This window comes from Cotesia glomerata, linkage group LG2, assembly GCF_020080835.1.
Source record: "Cotesia glomerata isolate CgM1 linkage group LG2, MPM_Cglom_v2.3, whole genome shotgun sequence".
NCBI classification, from domain to species: domain Eukaryota; kingdom Metazoa; phylum Arthropoda; class Insecta; order Hymenoptera; family Braconidae; genus Cotesia; species Cotesia glomerata.
This window is the reverse complement of record NC_058159.1, coordinates 711,779-728,895: the sequence shown is the minus strand read 5'-3', so window position 1 is coordinate 728,895 and position 17,117 is coordinate 711,779. Positions and strand designations below refer to the sequence as shown.

Here is a 17,117-nt window from a genome sequence, read left to right as displayed (position 1 = left end):
TGCTCTCTTCCTCAATTCTATATCTACTATCACTTAAAAATTTTCATTGAACCACTCGAGCTAAATCGCATCTGTCGCACATAAAAGGTATCACAAGCACACAGTATTGGAGAAGATTATTTTCATAAACAGATTTCACGCTATTCGGTCTCTGGAATTTTTAATGGGATTTTTTCTCTGTAACAGTAATTCAAACTAGCAGTCTTTCATATAAACTCCAGTTCATGTATGCTGCATTAGTGTTAGGATTTTTCACCTCAAGATTTTTATGAAAGTATTCAACTTGATTGACCTTTTACCGTGATAATAATTCCAATAGATTTTTATATTTACTGCAGTGTAAAAGTAAACACAATTACACTCTTGACAGCTGAATAAAAAGTGAATGTACTTCACAATCGCCAAAATTTTATTCTCCTATTCACCGTTACCCTCCGAGAGAAAAGTTATGCTTCTACTGCTCCTAGTAGTACAGAGCTAGACGTAAAAATGTTGGTTTGTAAGTGGGTTAGCTGGTATAGCGGTTATGCACTGTCAGAATATTTTATTTTTGGACAAAGAACTTGAATTTATCTCTAAGGATTTCTCATTCCTTCCATTCGTTTGGACAACTTGGAAAAATATTTTAAACAAAATGTAAACTTACGATGTATGTTTCTCACAAATATATATTATACACTCCGGAAAAAACTTGAGAAAAATTACTTACCATCAATAACGAATTTTAATGTTGGTATAAAGGAAATTTTTTTTAAGTGTTTCATCAATTACTCACGGTATTTTTTTGTAAATAAGAATATTAAAAAAAACTGAATTTTTATCAGAGCATTTGTTACTGTTTTGTATTTTAATAAAGGGCTTAAATCAAAAAATAGATGAACTAAGACACTTACACTGAAAAAATAATCACTTAACTTGAGATGAATATTTTCTTCAAATTTCCGGATGTTCCGTTTTCTTCAGTAAAAACAAATTAAAACTATTAAATGAGCAGAAAATTATCCAGAAGAAGTTTACTTCAACAAGGCTCTATTATTTTCAAACAAGATGTCTAAGAATTTCGTTGAAGATAATTGTTCTTAGATGTAGAATTTTGAAATTATATTTCTACATGGTTCATTTATTAAAAATATAACATATTGGTTTTTTTTTTCTATAACATTTAGGAAAATTAGAATTCTTTGATGCACGGAAAAAACTAAATTGTAATAAATAACAGTCGATTTATAATAAGTAATGATCAACTGGTAAAAATTACCATTTCAAACAGTAAAATCGTGATTTTAACAACCACTTTATAATATTTACCATTTAAATGCTACAATTTATTATTGACATGGAAGAAAATACTATTTTAAACAGTAATATTCGCTATGTGGAAGTCCAAAATGTTAAAGTATAATAATTAAGAATTTTAACTTTGATATTTATCATTTCGTACTTAAAAAATGATCTTATGATATGTAAAAAATATAAACTACAGTTACTAAATTTCTATACAAGCAATGTCAATATTTACAAAGTAAAATGGTAAATTTTAAACGCAACGCTAAAAATCAAACTATAATTATTGATTTGTTTGGACTGGTAAAATATATATTTTAAGAGTAGAATTTTTACTGTTTCAAATATTAAATTCTCCGAGTGTGAGACCTTCCCCTTCTCCTCATAGTATAGTCTATATATTGAAACGGTAATTTTTACTGTTTGAAACTGTAATTTTTAAGATGAGAGAGTCGTTATTTACTATAGTGACAGCTACTAATCACATTTTCGATGTTAAATTAAGGTAAAAGCCCCAATTATTGACGGGGGTCTAAATATTGACACCCTAAATTATCTTTAAATACATTAAATTATCTGTAATAAGAATAACGATCAAATAAATTTTTATTAAATTCTAATTAATTAAAAAATTGAAAAAAAATCACTTTCAGTTCAAAATATTAAATATTAATTATTAAAAAAAAACAAAGTTACCACCAGTTCATCAAATCAGCTTACGAGCGTCTATTTTCTTAACAACTTTGGTTAGAAAAGCATTTTTTTTAACTGCCGAGTTTAAATTCATTTTTTCATGTAATTATATGACCTATTTTTTTTTTTTAATTAACAGCACATGAAATATTTATAAAATTGAATAATCGAAATTAATTGTATGCTTTATTATATTTCAATAATGGGAGTCAATAACTAGTTCATAATTTTTATGGTGAATCCCATATTGACAGCCAGTCAACAGCGCTATGACGCCTTTTTTTTTAAGTATAAAATACGTTACGCGATTATATACAAGGCTTTAACTGTCAAATAACTCGGCGTGTTTTGGTGTTAAATAAGTTTTTGAATAAATTGTTATATTTTTAATAATAATTAATCATTCATAGAAATTATTATTAATTAACTTTAATAATATTGATTACTTTATATCAAGTTTTGATAAATAAAAATATAACCAAATGATTCGACGCATGCGCAGTAGGGGCGTCAATAATTGGGGTTACGGTACGTCAATATTTAGATCAATCAGTTTTTTAACCCGTCAATAATTGGTGTATCCAGATTATCTATTTAATTATTTAAAATTAATTAGTAAATATCACTGATTATCATTTTAAAAAAAGAAATTGATTAGTTAAAACATTACTTAAGACATTACCACAAACAAAATTCAACGATATTTATATTTTATTGCTTAAAAAAAATCAAATCATAACTTTGTCTCTTATAGCGTCAATAATTGGGGCTTTTACCTTATAAATTGTGGCTTTTACACTTTCTAGATTAAGTTTTGTATTATTTAGATTTGTGCCACGCGGATTTCCACTGTACTGTTTGAAACTATAAAAATTATCCGGAATCTGAGTGAATTTTACAGTTTACTTTTTCCCGTGTTTCATTGAAGATAATTGTTCTTAGATGCAGAATTTTGAAATTACATTTCTACAATTTATTTATTAAAAATATAACTTATAGTTTTTTTTCTACATCATTTAGGGAAATTAGAATGCTTTGATGTCAAATTTATCATACAGTTATATTTGTTTCGTATGAAATTTATAATCAAAATTTTTATTGTTCGGATGAAATGAAAATTTTTGTCACACTCATATTTCCTTAAGATGATTTTATTACAGCAAATATTTTAACCAGAAAATATTTTCTAGAACTAATTTTGTAGTGCGATCTTGCATAAAGCCACCAAAAACTAAGCTCTATCTTAGAGATTGAAAATTTTCATCTTTCAAGAAGCACTATGTCTTAAGACAAGCTAAGTCTATTGAAGATAAAAAACGAAATACTGCCATCACTCTCTTATATGCTATCAATCACTCTTTTCTCTCTTTATTTTAAAATTGAGATAAATATGATCTAGCAAAAAATAATAAAATAAAATAATTTATTTCCCCATATAAATTTAACAACACGATAAATTAAGCAACGCTAGAAATTTTATCAGAATAAAAAATATACCTTTTATCTCTTGTGATAAATAAAATATCTATTTCATTTATTCAGAGTTATTCGGCCATTACCGCGATTGTCACGGTAATTTTTAATCGAAAATTCTCTCTGAATAAATTATTCTCTACCATTTGCTATACTTCTATTGTTCACTCACTGTAAATCTAAATGCTTTATAAGGATTTTAATTTGAAATACCTGAGCGTTCTATTTCCATTTAAATACTTTATTTTATACTTTTGTCCATTCGATTTCAATTTATTTGAAAGAAAGATACATCTTTGTCAAGTAAATTCAAAATTTAAAATTATCAACTGACTTGTTATTAAAACTAAACAAAAATAAACCATAAAAATTGCATAAAGTAATACAAAAATTATATTCAATGTATTTTCAAAAAGTTTTATCTAGTCTCTCATAAATTAAATGAATTTTTCGTAATTTTTATTTAAAAAACGGTAATAAGTTAATGGCATTGAATTCAACGGTAATTTTTAAAGAAAATTTCTTTCTGTGTGGCTACATTGAACATTCTTTCAATTTAAAATGCACAAAATCATAAATTACATATTTATTATGTATTTATCATTATTTCAAGAATAATTATAAATATAGAACATAACTTTTCATATAAATTACTGCTAATAATATTAATTTCATTTGCTCTATCAATTTAATTCCATTTAAATTAAATAAAAAATTTTATTTACAACGCTCTGTAATTTCTGTAACCCTTTGACCTAAATTTTTCCTTGTTTCACCAATTTCCGTGTTTGTTACACTATTTCTATTCCAGCGTAAAGAGCTTATCGATAAACTCAGTGATAAAATCTTGCAATATTAAACGTCTGTTTGAATAAAACTGAAATTTCAATTCCTATTTTCATTTTTTCATCTGACATAACATGTAACACTAAATCATCATTTTGGAGACTCTCTCTGTACAGTCAAAAATTGTTAAAAACAATCACCACAAATCGTATGGAAAAAAACAGCGACACATTTTTTTACATTATTTTTTTATACGAAAAATTTATGTTGAGCCACGTTAAAATTTTACAAAATCACCCGATCAATTTTTGTTGTCAAGTGAATAAATTTAAATAAATTATCAAACATTTTTTTTTAATAACGTTTTATCAGTAGCCATAACCTCTGATTTGTATTTTAAGACTTAACTCTCTTGTAGGGAGAAAATTCAGCTACTATGCGCCCTCTGTCGGAAGTCTTAAACACTACCTTCGATCGAAAAATTATATATGACCAATTTTTACACTAAAAACCCCTTTAAGATCATCAAAAAAATTTTTATACAATCTCTAATTAATAATTAAACTATTGAATTTATAAAAAAATAAAAAAGACACTTATTGTAATAATTACAACCTACAGAAAATAAATATATGCAGTGCTTTGTTTGATAAAAAGAGGTTAATTTTTGGAGGGAACTTTTTCCAAAGAAAAATAATTAAGCTCACGAGATAAATTAGCAAATCTGAATATGCAAATTATTTAATTTCTTAATACTATTAAGCACACATAACTCTGCTCAATATGCCGGCGCCTATTTATAATTAATAATAATAATAATTAATGAAATAATTCTGATTTGGTGATTAAGCTCAGCGTTATTTGTTGTCATTGCTTCTATTCGCATCTATAAAGTTAACTTTAATACTTACTTTGTACTCTAATCACGTTTTGCAACAACTTATAATTGACTGAACGTTTGCCCGTGACAGTTTCTTGTTTCGCCTTGCTCTTCGTGCTGCGAATCAACGAAATCTTAGGTGCACGCCACTGGTGGTGGTGCTGCTACTGTTAAGATAACGTCGTGTGGATAGGATGTAATTTCGCTAATGCAAACCACGCAACATTGGAGAAATACGCGAGATAGCTATTCCTTTTATTGTCTCTTGCTATTTCCACTTCTCTTCTCTTTTATTTTATTTTAGTTATCTCTTTTCTCTTTTTTCTTCTTCCTGCTCGTCGCAATATTTAATTTCAACATTTAATTTCCCCGACAGCGCTGCATACTTGGGTTAATCTGATCATTGCAAAGATCCTGAGCTCCAAGCAAAGATCTGAACTCTAAGCATAGATTTTAACCAATGTACACGCGTTTAATTAATTTTAAAAATAATATGAGTGAATACTTTAAGAAAATTACCTGACTAAAATGTCGGTAGTTCTATTGTGTAAGAGCCAGAAGTGAGTTTAGTAGTTGAAGTAGAAAGTGCTGAGTCACGTGGTTAAATTTTGCGGTTACGCGGTTCGTTAGTTTGAACATGGTACGATATTCTCAGCATGTAATAGTCACCTCCATGAGACATTCTGAAACAGCAAAAGCAAAAGCAGAAGCACCAGTAATGGCACAAGCTATATGCCAATTCCATTCTTCCTCCCGCTCTCTCGACAGAAAGAGAAAACCTCTTTTACTTTGCTCCAGGCAAATAGCCTCTGACAGCATACCGCACTTGTTACGACCAGAGCAATATAAATTTCACTCCTGGTATTAGACATAAGACATTTCTCATCCCAAACTCAAAAGGGCGTATCATTTTTTTATACCCAATTTATTTGGCGAGATGTTGTTATCTAAAATTTAAGAAATTGACTTTAGTGGATCGATATTGTTAAGAGAGTTACTAAAATTTTGTCTATCGTGTTTTTACTTAATAAAATCGGGGGGTTTTTTTTTTTTTTGTTGAATTTAGCATCATTGGAAAGATATTGGCTTGAATTTGTGCCTCTAAAAATTTTAAAAATTTTCAGCAATATTAGATTAGGATGCGTCAAAATTTAATCTCTAAAAGCAACCTTTTAAAATTAAAATTTTGAGTTTCGCTTTTAGCATGAGTTAGGTTTGGGCATTTCCTGAGATATTTTGATGTGTCAGGATTTATTTGATGTTCACATTATTTTTTAACAGGAGTTTTGTTTGAGCATTTTTTCTGGAATTAAAAAATTCAAAATTTGGCCAAACGAAGCTCTTGTTAAAAAATTCTGTGAATATCAAATAAATCGTGACACATAAAAATATATTAGGAAATGCCCAAATACAGCTCCTGTTGAAAGCGAAACTGAAAATTCCAATTTTAAAAGGTTGCTTTCGAAGATTAAATTTTGTCGCACCCTAATAGTAGATTTATGATGATAAGTTTTCAGTAGCTATTTTTAAATGAAATTAATTTTTACTAGCAACCGTGAAGTCATTATGTGCCGTGACTTATGAACTATAAACAAATAAAACTTTGCTTTATTAAATAATGCTTTTTATTCAATTGCACTGTACTTTCTTAACTATTGACGTTTTTAAAGATATAAGCTCATCCCGATGTTACACTCACCAAGAGCTTTCATTTGAGTACCCACATGCATTTTTCATATATTTTTCATATATACATATATATAATATATATAAATATATGAAAAATTGATGTGGGTATTCAAATGAAAGGTCTTGATGAGTGTAACATAGGGATGAGCTTATATCTTTAATAATGTCTATATTCCACAAGATACAAGGTCATTTCTTAATTATTGATATTTTTAAATATGTAAGCTCATCCTGATGTTACGCTCATCAAGAGCTTTCATTTGAGTACCCACATGCATTTTTGATATATTTTTCATATATACATATATATAATATATATAAATATATGAAAAATCGATGTGGGTACTCAAATGAAAGGTCTTGATGAGTGTAACATCGGGATGAGCTTATATCTTTAAAAATGTCAATGGTTCTCAAGATACAAGGGCATTTCTTAATTATGTATCTAGAAATAGAGCATTTTCGAATAAAGCCTAAATATTTATCATCATAAATCGACTATTGGTGAGAATGATATGAAAGCTTGAAATGGCACAACTCCAGGTCAAGATTTTTCTAACGATACCAAATTTAACCATAAAAACCCATTTTATCACATAAATACACTGATCACAAAATTTTGCTTATTCTCTCAATAATATAGATATGAGAATTATGAGTCATGCCCTTTTCCAAATTTTCTATAATTTCTTAACAGAAACTTGCTTGTAAGAATTTGATAACTAGCGATAAAATTTTATTAAATTCAACAACAAAATTGATAAAGGATAAAAATAAAGTTTTTAGAGCGCTCAGATTACGTAGTGGGATCAAAGTTGCTAAAGTTGACGTGCTGTAATAAATATAAAGTGAAGGATTGAGATGAAATAAAGTACCTTTCGAGAAAAATAGTTTTGTGATAAATACTGAAATATTGTCCAAATGACATTGTATAGTTTTGTAATATCTATCTGTTGACGCAGTAATTCATTTAGTTTGTTACGCCATTGGAAAAAGCTATTGGGGTTAAAAGTATTTTTATAGAAATTGCAGACGCTAAGAAATAGAAATAGAAATTTATATCAATCCATTATCGGGTGGTTCAACCAATTTTTATTAGTGAGTTCATATTGTGTTCCAACTCGAGTATTTGCTTTTCATTCTTTATAATTAAATTTTCAACTTTTTTTTTCTTACCTAAAAAACTAAATATTGTTATTGATAATAAAGAAAAAAGAAATAATAATTATTTAACGATTAACTAAAATGAGTTTCTATTTATTTATATATCAGAGATTACTGTAAAAGTTGGGCAATTATTTTTTTCGGTAATTATAACGAAATTTATAATCTCTTAATCTTCGCTCACATAAATAGAAAATACAACTAAAATTTCTCCCGAAGTTTGTTTTATCTTGATTATGATATAACGTATTTTGATTTGTAATGCATGTGTATGTGGGTACAACTAATTTCTGAAATAATATTGTCGAGTAAATCTCAATCCAACGGGAGCAACGAACAACGTCGACACACACGTATATTGTAACAAATTATTTCGCAGTATAGTTATTATACATAAGGTATGTGAACAATATGTGTTACATACATATATATTATACTACTGAATCAGTCTTCGGGGTGTTGAATTCTACAAAACGTTGCATGTTTCACATCATTAGTTACTTCAACACGAAATATTCTCATTATATACAGCGAAATCATACTGACCCAATCTTGCTTTTAAATCTATATACAAAATAAAATTTCACCTCTACCAACATTTTAATTTCTTTTATTACGTCCGTTAAAGTAAAAAACCTCATAACATTTAATCGAATTAGCTTTATTTATATTCGACGGTAATAATCCGGCAAAAAATTGGTTTTTGTTGTATTGCTGCTAGAGGGTAATATTTCGAGTATCATATCTGAATAATTCAAAAAATTTCAAACTCAACTCGATATTAGGCGGAACGGTATGATATGTATGCTGCAAATATCCATTAATTCTCTTATAAGAGAGCCTAGCTATTGTATCTCTGGCATATTTTTCATACGCAGATTAATTTTATTATAGTTCCGTGAAATTTGATTCTCCCAGAAATTATTGATTTATTAATTCGGATTCTTGCTGATGGATGGAAATATTTTCATCAGGGTTTATATGCCAATCAATACAATAGTATAAAAGTTATTTTCATGGTATTCTGCTTAATTACCCAGACAGAAGTGAAGTAGATAGATAGATAGATAAAAAATTTTATTTGGCTCTGGAACCTAAGCTCCCTCAAAGCCATCAATATTTGAATTACATTGGTTTACATAGGTTACAAGATTACTTAACTAATTAAAGGTTTACAATTAGATTTAATTTCAAATGTAATAAAATCCAAATAGATCATTTAATACAAACAAATAACTTAATTTAAAGTCATAATAATTCTACAAGAAAAAATATTTAAATATAATCAAAAATAAAGATTGCAACTGTTAATTGTCATGTTCAAAAAAGTGATTGAAGCAAGCATTTTTAAATTCAACCAAATTATCTAGTTTGGTTTAATTTTAACGAAGAATAATTTATTTTTCAGTTTAAAATTTGATAATTTAAAAGAATTTTTTCTGTAGAATATAATAATATATAATTACCATAATAATTTTGGTTAAGCGCCATATTAAAGCAAATTTTAAGGGAGTTGGGAAAGAACGGATAGGGGAAAGGGGGGACCTACTCAGTGGGAATTTTTCCGTAATTGAAAAAATAATCAGACAGCCCAGACTGGGAATCGAACCCAGATCTCTCGATTACGCGCCAAGGGCTCTGGCGCTTAACTCTGGCTCTTATTATTACCATAATAATAATGGTTTATTTATTTAGCCTTCGGCTATATATATATATACAAATTACAATATAATTCACTCGTATTACAATTTATTAATTTGCATATCGTCTTTTAATTTAATTTCAACTTTCCGCTATTAATAATATAAAATAAAAATAATATAATATCATACAATACGTCTGATATTTTAAAATACATAGCTAAAAATATAAAAAACATATATTTTGAATATATCTAAAATTTATTTGAAATATATAAAATATATATGAAAATCGGCCAAAAGTTAGTTATCAAAAATATATTTACTATAAATAATTTATATATTTTTTATAGATTTTATTTATATTTTTTTTTTCACAGGGGAATTTTATGATATAGAACAATATAATTAAAGGAATAATTATGTACTTAAAAAATTAACTCGAATCAAGATAAAAATTCTTGAATCAAATAAAATTTATTTAAACCAAGAAAAAATTTCTAATTTAAGAATTTTTCAAATCAAAGCTCGGAAAAATTATTTTTTTGAATAAAATTAAAATTTTTTCTTTGAAAAATGAATAAAAGAAATAAATTCAAATAAGTTTCGTTGTTCGGAAAACAATTTTCTGAATCAAGTATTTTTATTGTTCCATTATTTATAACCAATGAAATTTTCCAAGGGAAAATTCAATTTTAGTTATTAATCATAAGTTATCATCGTAGGTTACCACCTTGAGAATATTTACTCCAAAATAACAACGGTCGGACTAATCTAAAATCTTGAATTGATGAATACGTTAATATTTTTTCCTCTCTATAAAAAAGTTTCTTTCCTGAGACCGGTTTATTTCTGTAGGCAATAAAAAAATAAAGAGATTCCGATGTTTATCTAGTCGTTTCAGTTCATGTGTCACTATTTGCTATTTTATTTATTCATTTCTTGTTTCCTGCACACGCCTCATCGATTCTACTATGCTTCTAATTAAATATTAATCATTCTCGTTATTTATTATTGTCGATGAGTGAGTCATCTATATGCTTTAAAGTAGAGCAATGAGAAGGTTTCTATATAAAACCTTTGTGTGTACTCTTGACATAATTCAGGAATCAAAGAATCCACAATAAATGGAGAAAATAAAATTTAATTATTAGATAGCTTTGTACCGGCTCTTTGTTTCAATTTGGTTGATCCTAGCTTGGCATACGATTAAATTTCAAAGTGATTAGTTGTCAAAGACGGAATTACAGTTCTTTGCTTTGATAATCAATATCTTTTGAGCTGAGTATCACATAGACAATTTTAGAATCACGCCACTAAGCTGTCAGTACACGGAAAAAAAGTGGCTTTAAAATTTCATCAGGTGATACAATTTTTTTTGCCCTCCGGGCGGAAAGTGGCAACTTTCGTCCCGCTGCGCTAAACTAAGTTGCCGCTTTCCGCCTTCGTCGGACAAAAAAATAGTATACACTCCTCGGGAAGTAAATAAGAAAGCCTCAGATCACATGTTTGTTGACCTCGGCTTCGCCTCGGCCAACAATTACATGTGATCTGAGACATTTCTTACTTTACTTCCCTAGGTGTGTAATATACTATTGTATTACCTGTGAAGTTAACAGAGGTGATGCTAAATTTACGCCACCCGGTGATACAATTTTTGTATCTAATATATTTTAAACGGGACTAACTTGACAGTAATATTCGTACCCTCAAACCTTGAAATAAATTTTTCAAGACAATATTCTTTTAGCATTGAACATACAAAGTCATCGGTCATGTTATTTTCATGTTTTTTTTTTTTTTTTTTATAAAAAATTCTTAATAAATAAAAAAAAAAAACGACACAAAACATCAACAACAAATATAACCTATACGATATTCAGGCGCATGCGTGTAGCGCACTCTAATTTACTTTACTGTGATGTGGAATCTACATCACGGTGATACAATATTTGTATCACCTCAAACCAAAACTAACGCCTCTCGTACAATCGTATTTTTTCATCATTAGTGATGCAATTTTTAAATCATCTTTTTTTTCCGTGTATCCCCTTTAAAGTTAAAGTTTTATTTCCAAGAAAAGTTTGTCATATAAGGTAAAAGGCCCAATTATTGACGCTATAAGAGACAAAGTTATGATTTGATTTTTTTTAAGCAATCAAATATAAATATCGTTGAATTTTGTTTGTGGTAATGTCTTAAGTAATGTTTTAACTAATCAATTTCTTTTTTTAAAATGATAATCGGTGATATTTACTAATTAATTTTAAATAATTAAATAGATAATCTGGATACACCAATTATTGACGGGTTAAAAAACTGATTGATCTAAATATTGACGTACCGTAACCCCAATTATTGACGCCCCTACTGCGCATGCGTCGAATCATTTGGTTATATTTTTATTTATCAAAACTTGATATAAAGTAATCAATATTATTAAAGTTAATTAATAATAATTTCTATGAATGATTAATTATTATTAAAAATATAACAATTTATTCAAAAACTTATTTAACACCAAAACACGCCGAGTTATTTGACAGTTAAAAGCCTTGTATATAATCGCGTAACGTATTTTATACTTAAAAAAAGGCGTCATAGCGCTGTTGACTGGCTGTCAATATGGGATTCACCATAAAAATTATGAACTAGTTATTGACTCCCATTATTTAAATATTATAAAGCATACAATTAATTTCGATTATTCAATTTTATAAATATTTCATGTACTGTTAATTAAAAAAAAATAGGTCATATAATTACATGAAAAAATTAATTTAAACTCGGCAGTTAAAAAAAATGCTTTTCTAACCAAAGTTGTTAAGAAAATAGACGCTCGTAAGCTGATTTGATGAACTGGTGGTAACTTTATTTTTTTTTAATAATTAATATTTAATATTTTGAACTGAAAGTGATTTTTTTTTTCAATTTTTTAATTAATTAGAATTTAATAAAAATTTATTTGATCGTTATTCTTATTACAGATAATTTAATATATTTAAAGATAATTTAGGGTGTCAATATTTAGACCCCCGTCAATAATTGGGGCTTTTACCTTATCAGGTTTTGCAATTTGTTTTTTTTTAACCTAATTGTAAGGTGTCTTTTACCTCAGTAAATTTTCTTTATTCTTTTGATTATAAAGATTAATATTTGATATATACTGACATTGATAATTACAAAACAAAAAAGTTTGGAAAATCCAATCTCATTTTTCACAATAAAATTGATTAAAATAAAATATAAAAAGCAAAATAATAAAAAACAGAAAACTCTGCTATGGTTTAGTGGCGCCATAATTCTAAAGTGAGGAAAAAAAATACTATAATAAAATGTATAGATAGATATACAAAAAAATACACAGTCGTATATTATTTTTTTATAAATAATAATTTAACGACAGTGAATTGAACGCTGATATTAATTGAGAAAGTCCTTAGTGTGTTACTTTAGATAATAAAAAAAAAAATTATTCCGGTACGATGATTTTTTCGAGCAATTTCCCCGCCATATACACCAATCCATAAACACAGACACACGGACGTCCAGAAAATATTATTTTTAATGTTATTATTTACTATGTTAAACAAAATAATTGTTATTAAAATATATTTTATCTGCCTGACAAATTATTTGACTTTATTTTTGTACACTCAGGTTAGCCTGTAAGTGCGATATAAATAAAAAAAAATCAATTTCAGTTTCGAGAAAACTGCTTTTTTTGATATGTCGAGAGTAGAGCACTACCTCAACGCTTCGCTAATGAGGTGTGCAAAATTATAATACTTTTTACGTAAGTAAAATAGAGCGACTTTATTACTCATATATATCTGAAGTAGAGCATCGCGGGTCCTCTCAAATGAAGTTAATAAATGATACCAGGTTTTGCTCTTATTTCGGTAGAGCACCATGTCACTCCGACCCCTAAAGTCCGAGTAGAGGTTGACTGTATACTATACACACAAAACTATCTGAAATAATGTATCTTGTTTCCGTCATTTGAGTTTTTCTCTCGAAACAACTATCGATTTTATATAAACGTGAGAACTGCTATTTGTCAATGTCACGTAAACGTGACTAAACATCACCGTATGTCCATGTAAATTTTACCAATCTGTTATATATCAGATTTCTCTATACAACTTTTAACTATACTACTACTATTACTATTATATAGGCATATATAAATGTATTGGTATACTATACATGTTAACATATTTACACACATGTTGATAAATCACCTTTAAATTCTACCATGACAATCAGAATAGTAACAATAATAACAGCAGCAGTAATAATAAATACAACCCGTTACTCGTTGCTCATTACTCACGTCTCATAATTATTATCATTACTAATGTGATGTTATAGATATAAATTATTATATACCTACCATTTAATACAAACATGAATAGCAAACAAAACTCCGACGGAATTAAATTATGATAAATAATACGCAGCAGTAATAAGTATTAATATACGCGACAGAAAATTTTATATAAAATTAATATCGATGTTATAATTAGCAATTTGTTTAAATTTACATTTTTTTAAAGATACTTTTTTGGAACTTTTAGGTAATGGTACAAACACCTAAACAAAAATATAATAAATATCAAATTGATTTTAAGAAAAAAAAAAAAACATTTTTTTGTTCTTTAAAAAAAAGGAGTTTTTGTTTACATACAATAAAATTTTATTTGTAACACACTTAAAATGTTGATATGACTATTTTTGATGTGTTGTTTTTATGAAATTATTTGAAGCAAATAATAGTCATTTTTAACCAAACAATCAGCATAATAAATGCCCAAATTTTTGTAATTTTTACCCATAAAACAATATAAAAATGATTGAAATATCGTAAATAAATAATTTATTTTAAATAATGGATTGGTTAGTGTACACTTTCAACTGACGTGTACTTTAGATTAATAAATTAAAGACTAAATAACACCAGTATTCAATAAATTATTCGTTTAATTAATCGACCCTACTATTCGTTTATTTATCACAAGCTTTATTTAACTAAATTGTTATTCTAAAATAAAACAAAATAATATTGAAGTTAAATATGAAGCTGCGAAAATATGTGCTTGGAATAAAAACAAGCTAACGCCATCTTTAATGCATAATTTCTGTTAATTTTATAGATTATTTGTGTTACTTTGTAACGCATCAATACACAGAAAAAAAAAATTTCTTGAACGAAGAAAGTTATAAGAAATACCAAAGTTATTTTGGAGCGAGAAGAAATTTTCTCGACTTGAAAAAATTTAACTTCATTCAAGAAATTTTCAATTTCCTTAAGATTTTCTTGATTTAAGAAAATTTAAGCTTGACTTAAGACGTTTTTTCTTTCTGTGTATTGTTTATATAAGATAAACATTTAAAAAGTGTAATTTTTGCCTCTGAATGATCGGAAGAGCTTTTAACACAAATTTTGGGGTGATTTAAGAGTCACATTTTAAAAGTATTGCTTTGGTATCAAAAAACATTTTGTGTTAATAAATAAATATGTATAAGATTAGTTATTTAAAATTAAAAATAAATAAAAAATAAAGTAAAATTGTTTCGTTACTTTATTGGACAGGTTGCGCAGCCAAAAGTGGGAACGTTGGTTCGGTGATAGAGCATCATCCATCTTCCTACTGGGAACAACCCTTCAGTCAGCCTTACTTTGACAACACGACTAAGAGAGAAACGACGACGACAGTCGGGCAATCTGCTTACTTATATTGCAGAGTTCGCAATCTTGGAGATCGCGCTGTAAGTTTTTTTTAAATCTCCTATTTAGGTTACGCTGTTACGCTTTTTTATCATGTTTAATGTACGTACAATGTATAGATACATTGAAGATAAGGGTATTAAATTTTTTACGTTTAAATTGAATGTCTGACACAGGTTTCGTGGATCCGGAAACGAGATCTTCATATTCTGACAGTGGGAATTTTGACGTACACTAATGACCAAAGGTTTCAAGCGATGCACAGTGATGGAAGTGATGAATGGACACTTAAGATAACATCTCCCCAAGTACGTGACAGCGGGACATACGAATGTCAAGTTTCAACAGAACCAAAAATAAGTCAAGCTTATAAATTGAATGTCGTCGGTTAGTATCTATATATATTTCTTCCGTTATCAATAGTACAATTATTCCTTTTTTTAGTCGTTTTGTTTCATCAAAATTATTATTATTATTATTATTATTATTATTATTATTATTATTATTACTATTATTATTAATTAGCAATTCGATCAATATCTTCTAATTAATTTAAATCAAATTAATTCACAATGTAAATTGTTATTTTACTGATATTTTCCGGAAAATACGCTGACAGAGTTTAACATTTAATCGAATTATGATAACCTAATTAAAGTATATGAAATTAATTCAAGTTAAATAAGAAATAAAGGTATTATTCAAACAGTCAATTAGGAATAATCAATAAAAATTATTGGAGAGTTTAAATTGACATATTAATTGGTCAATAATTTAAAATCAGATACGATATCATGAAATATTAACAAATTTTAATTTGTTTTTGAATTCTTCTAAATTTAAAACCAAAAAAAAAATTAATTTTTGAAATTTTTATAAAGATATAATTTAATTTTGATCCAATTTGTAATCAGTACAATTTTTGAACTGCAAAATACAATTTTGAAAAAGACTATTCAAAATATCTAAAATTATTATTCCAAAAAATAAAATTTTTAAAATTTTATATTGAAGAAATTTTTCTAAACAAAAAACCGAGTTTTATAATTAGTCAATATATTTAAAAAAAATAATTTTTTCTACTTCTAAATTTACAATTTTTTAAACTTTAAAAATTTTTCAAAATCAGTAAAATTAATTCATTAAATTTGACATTTTTCGTTCAATTAACAATTACTAAAAAGCTCTAAATTTGAAAATAATCTTAAATCTTAAATAACTACACCGAGAAACAAATACGCCTACAAAATCTCACATTAAATCGAATTATGATAACCTAATTAAATTATATGAAATTAATTCAAGTTAAATAAAAAATAAAGGTATTATTTAAACAGTCAATTAGTAATAATCAATAAAAATTATTGGAGAGTTTAAATTGACATATTAATTGGTCAATAATTAGAGACGATATCATAAAGTTTTAATTTGTTTTTGAATTCTTCTAAATTTAAAACCAAAAAAACATAATTTTTTTGAATTTTTCATCACGATATAATTTAATTTTGATCTAATTTGTAATTAGTACAATTTTTGAAATGCAAAATACAATTTTAAAAAATAATATTCAAATATGAATATTTAAAATCATTCCAAAAAATAAAATTTTATAATGAAGAAATTTTTTTATAAAAGAAACCGGGTTTTAAAATTAGTCAATATATTTTCAAAAAAAAATTTTTTTTTACTTCCAAATTGACAATTTTTCAAAATCAGTGAAATTAATTCATTAAATTTGACATTTTTCGTTCAATTAGCAGCTACTGGAAGCTTTAGA

At 26.9% G+C, this 17,117-nt stretch overlaps 1 protein-coding gene across 4 annotated transcripts in view; it reads left to right on the top strand.

The window, feature by feature from the left end:
• The window catches only part of LOC123258596 (hemicentin-1-like), a 68,897-nt gene that overhangs the window by 31,298 nt on the left and 20,482 nt on the right, over window positions 1–17,117 (top strand). For all 4 annotated transcript variants that reach the window (XM_044718711.1, XM_044718714.1, XM_044718712.1 and 1 more), the window contains 2 exons: window positions 15,206–15,381; window positions 15,517–15,727. In XM_044718711.1, coding sequence (XP_044574646.1) covers window positions 15,206–15,381; window positions 15,517–15,727 — 387 coding nt within the window. The remainder of the gene's footprint in view (window positions 1–15,205; window positions 15,382–15,516; window positions 15,728–17,117) is intronic.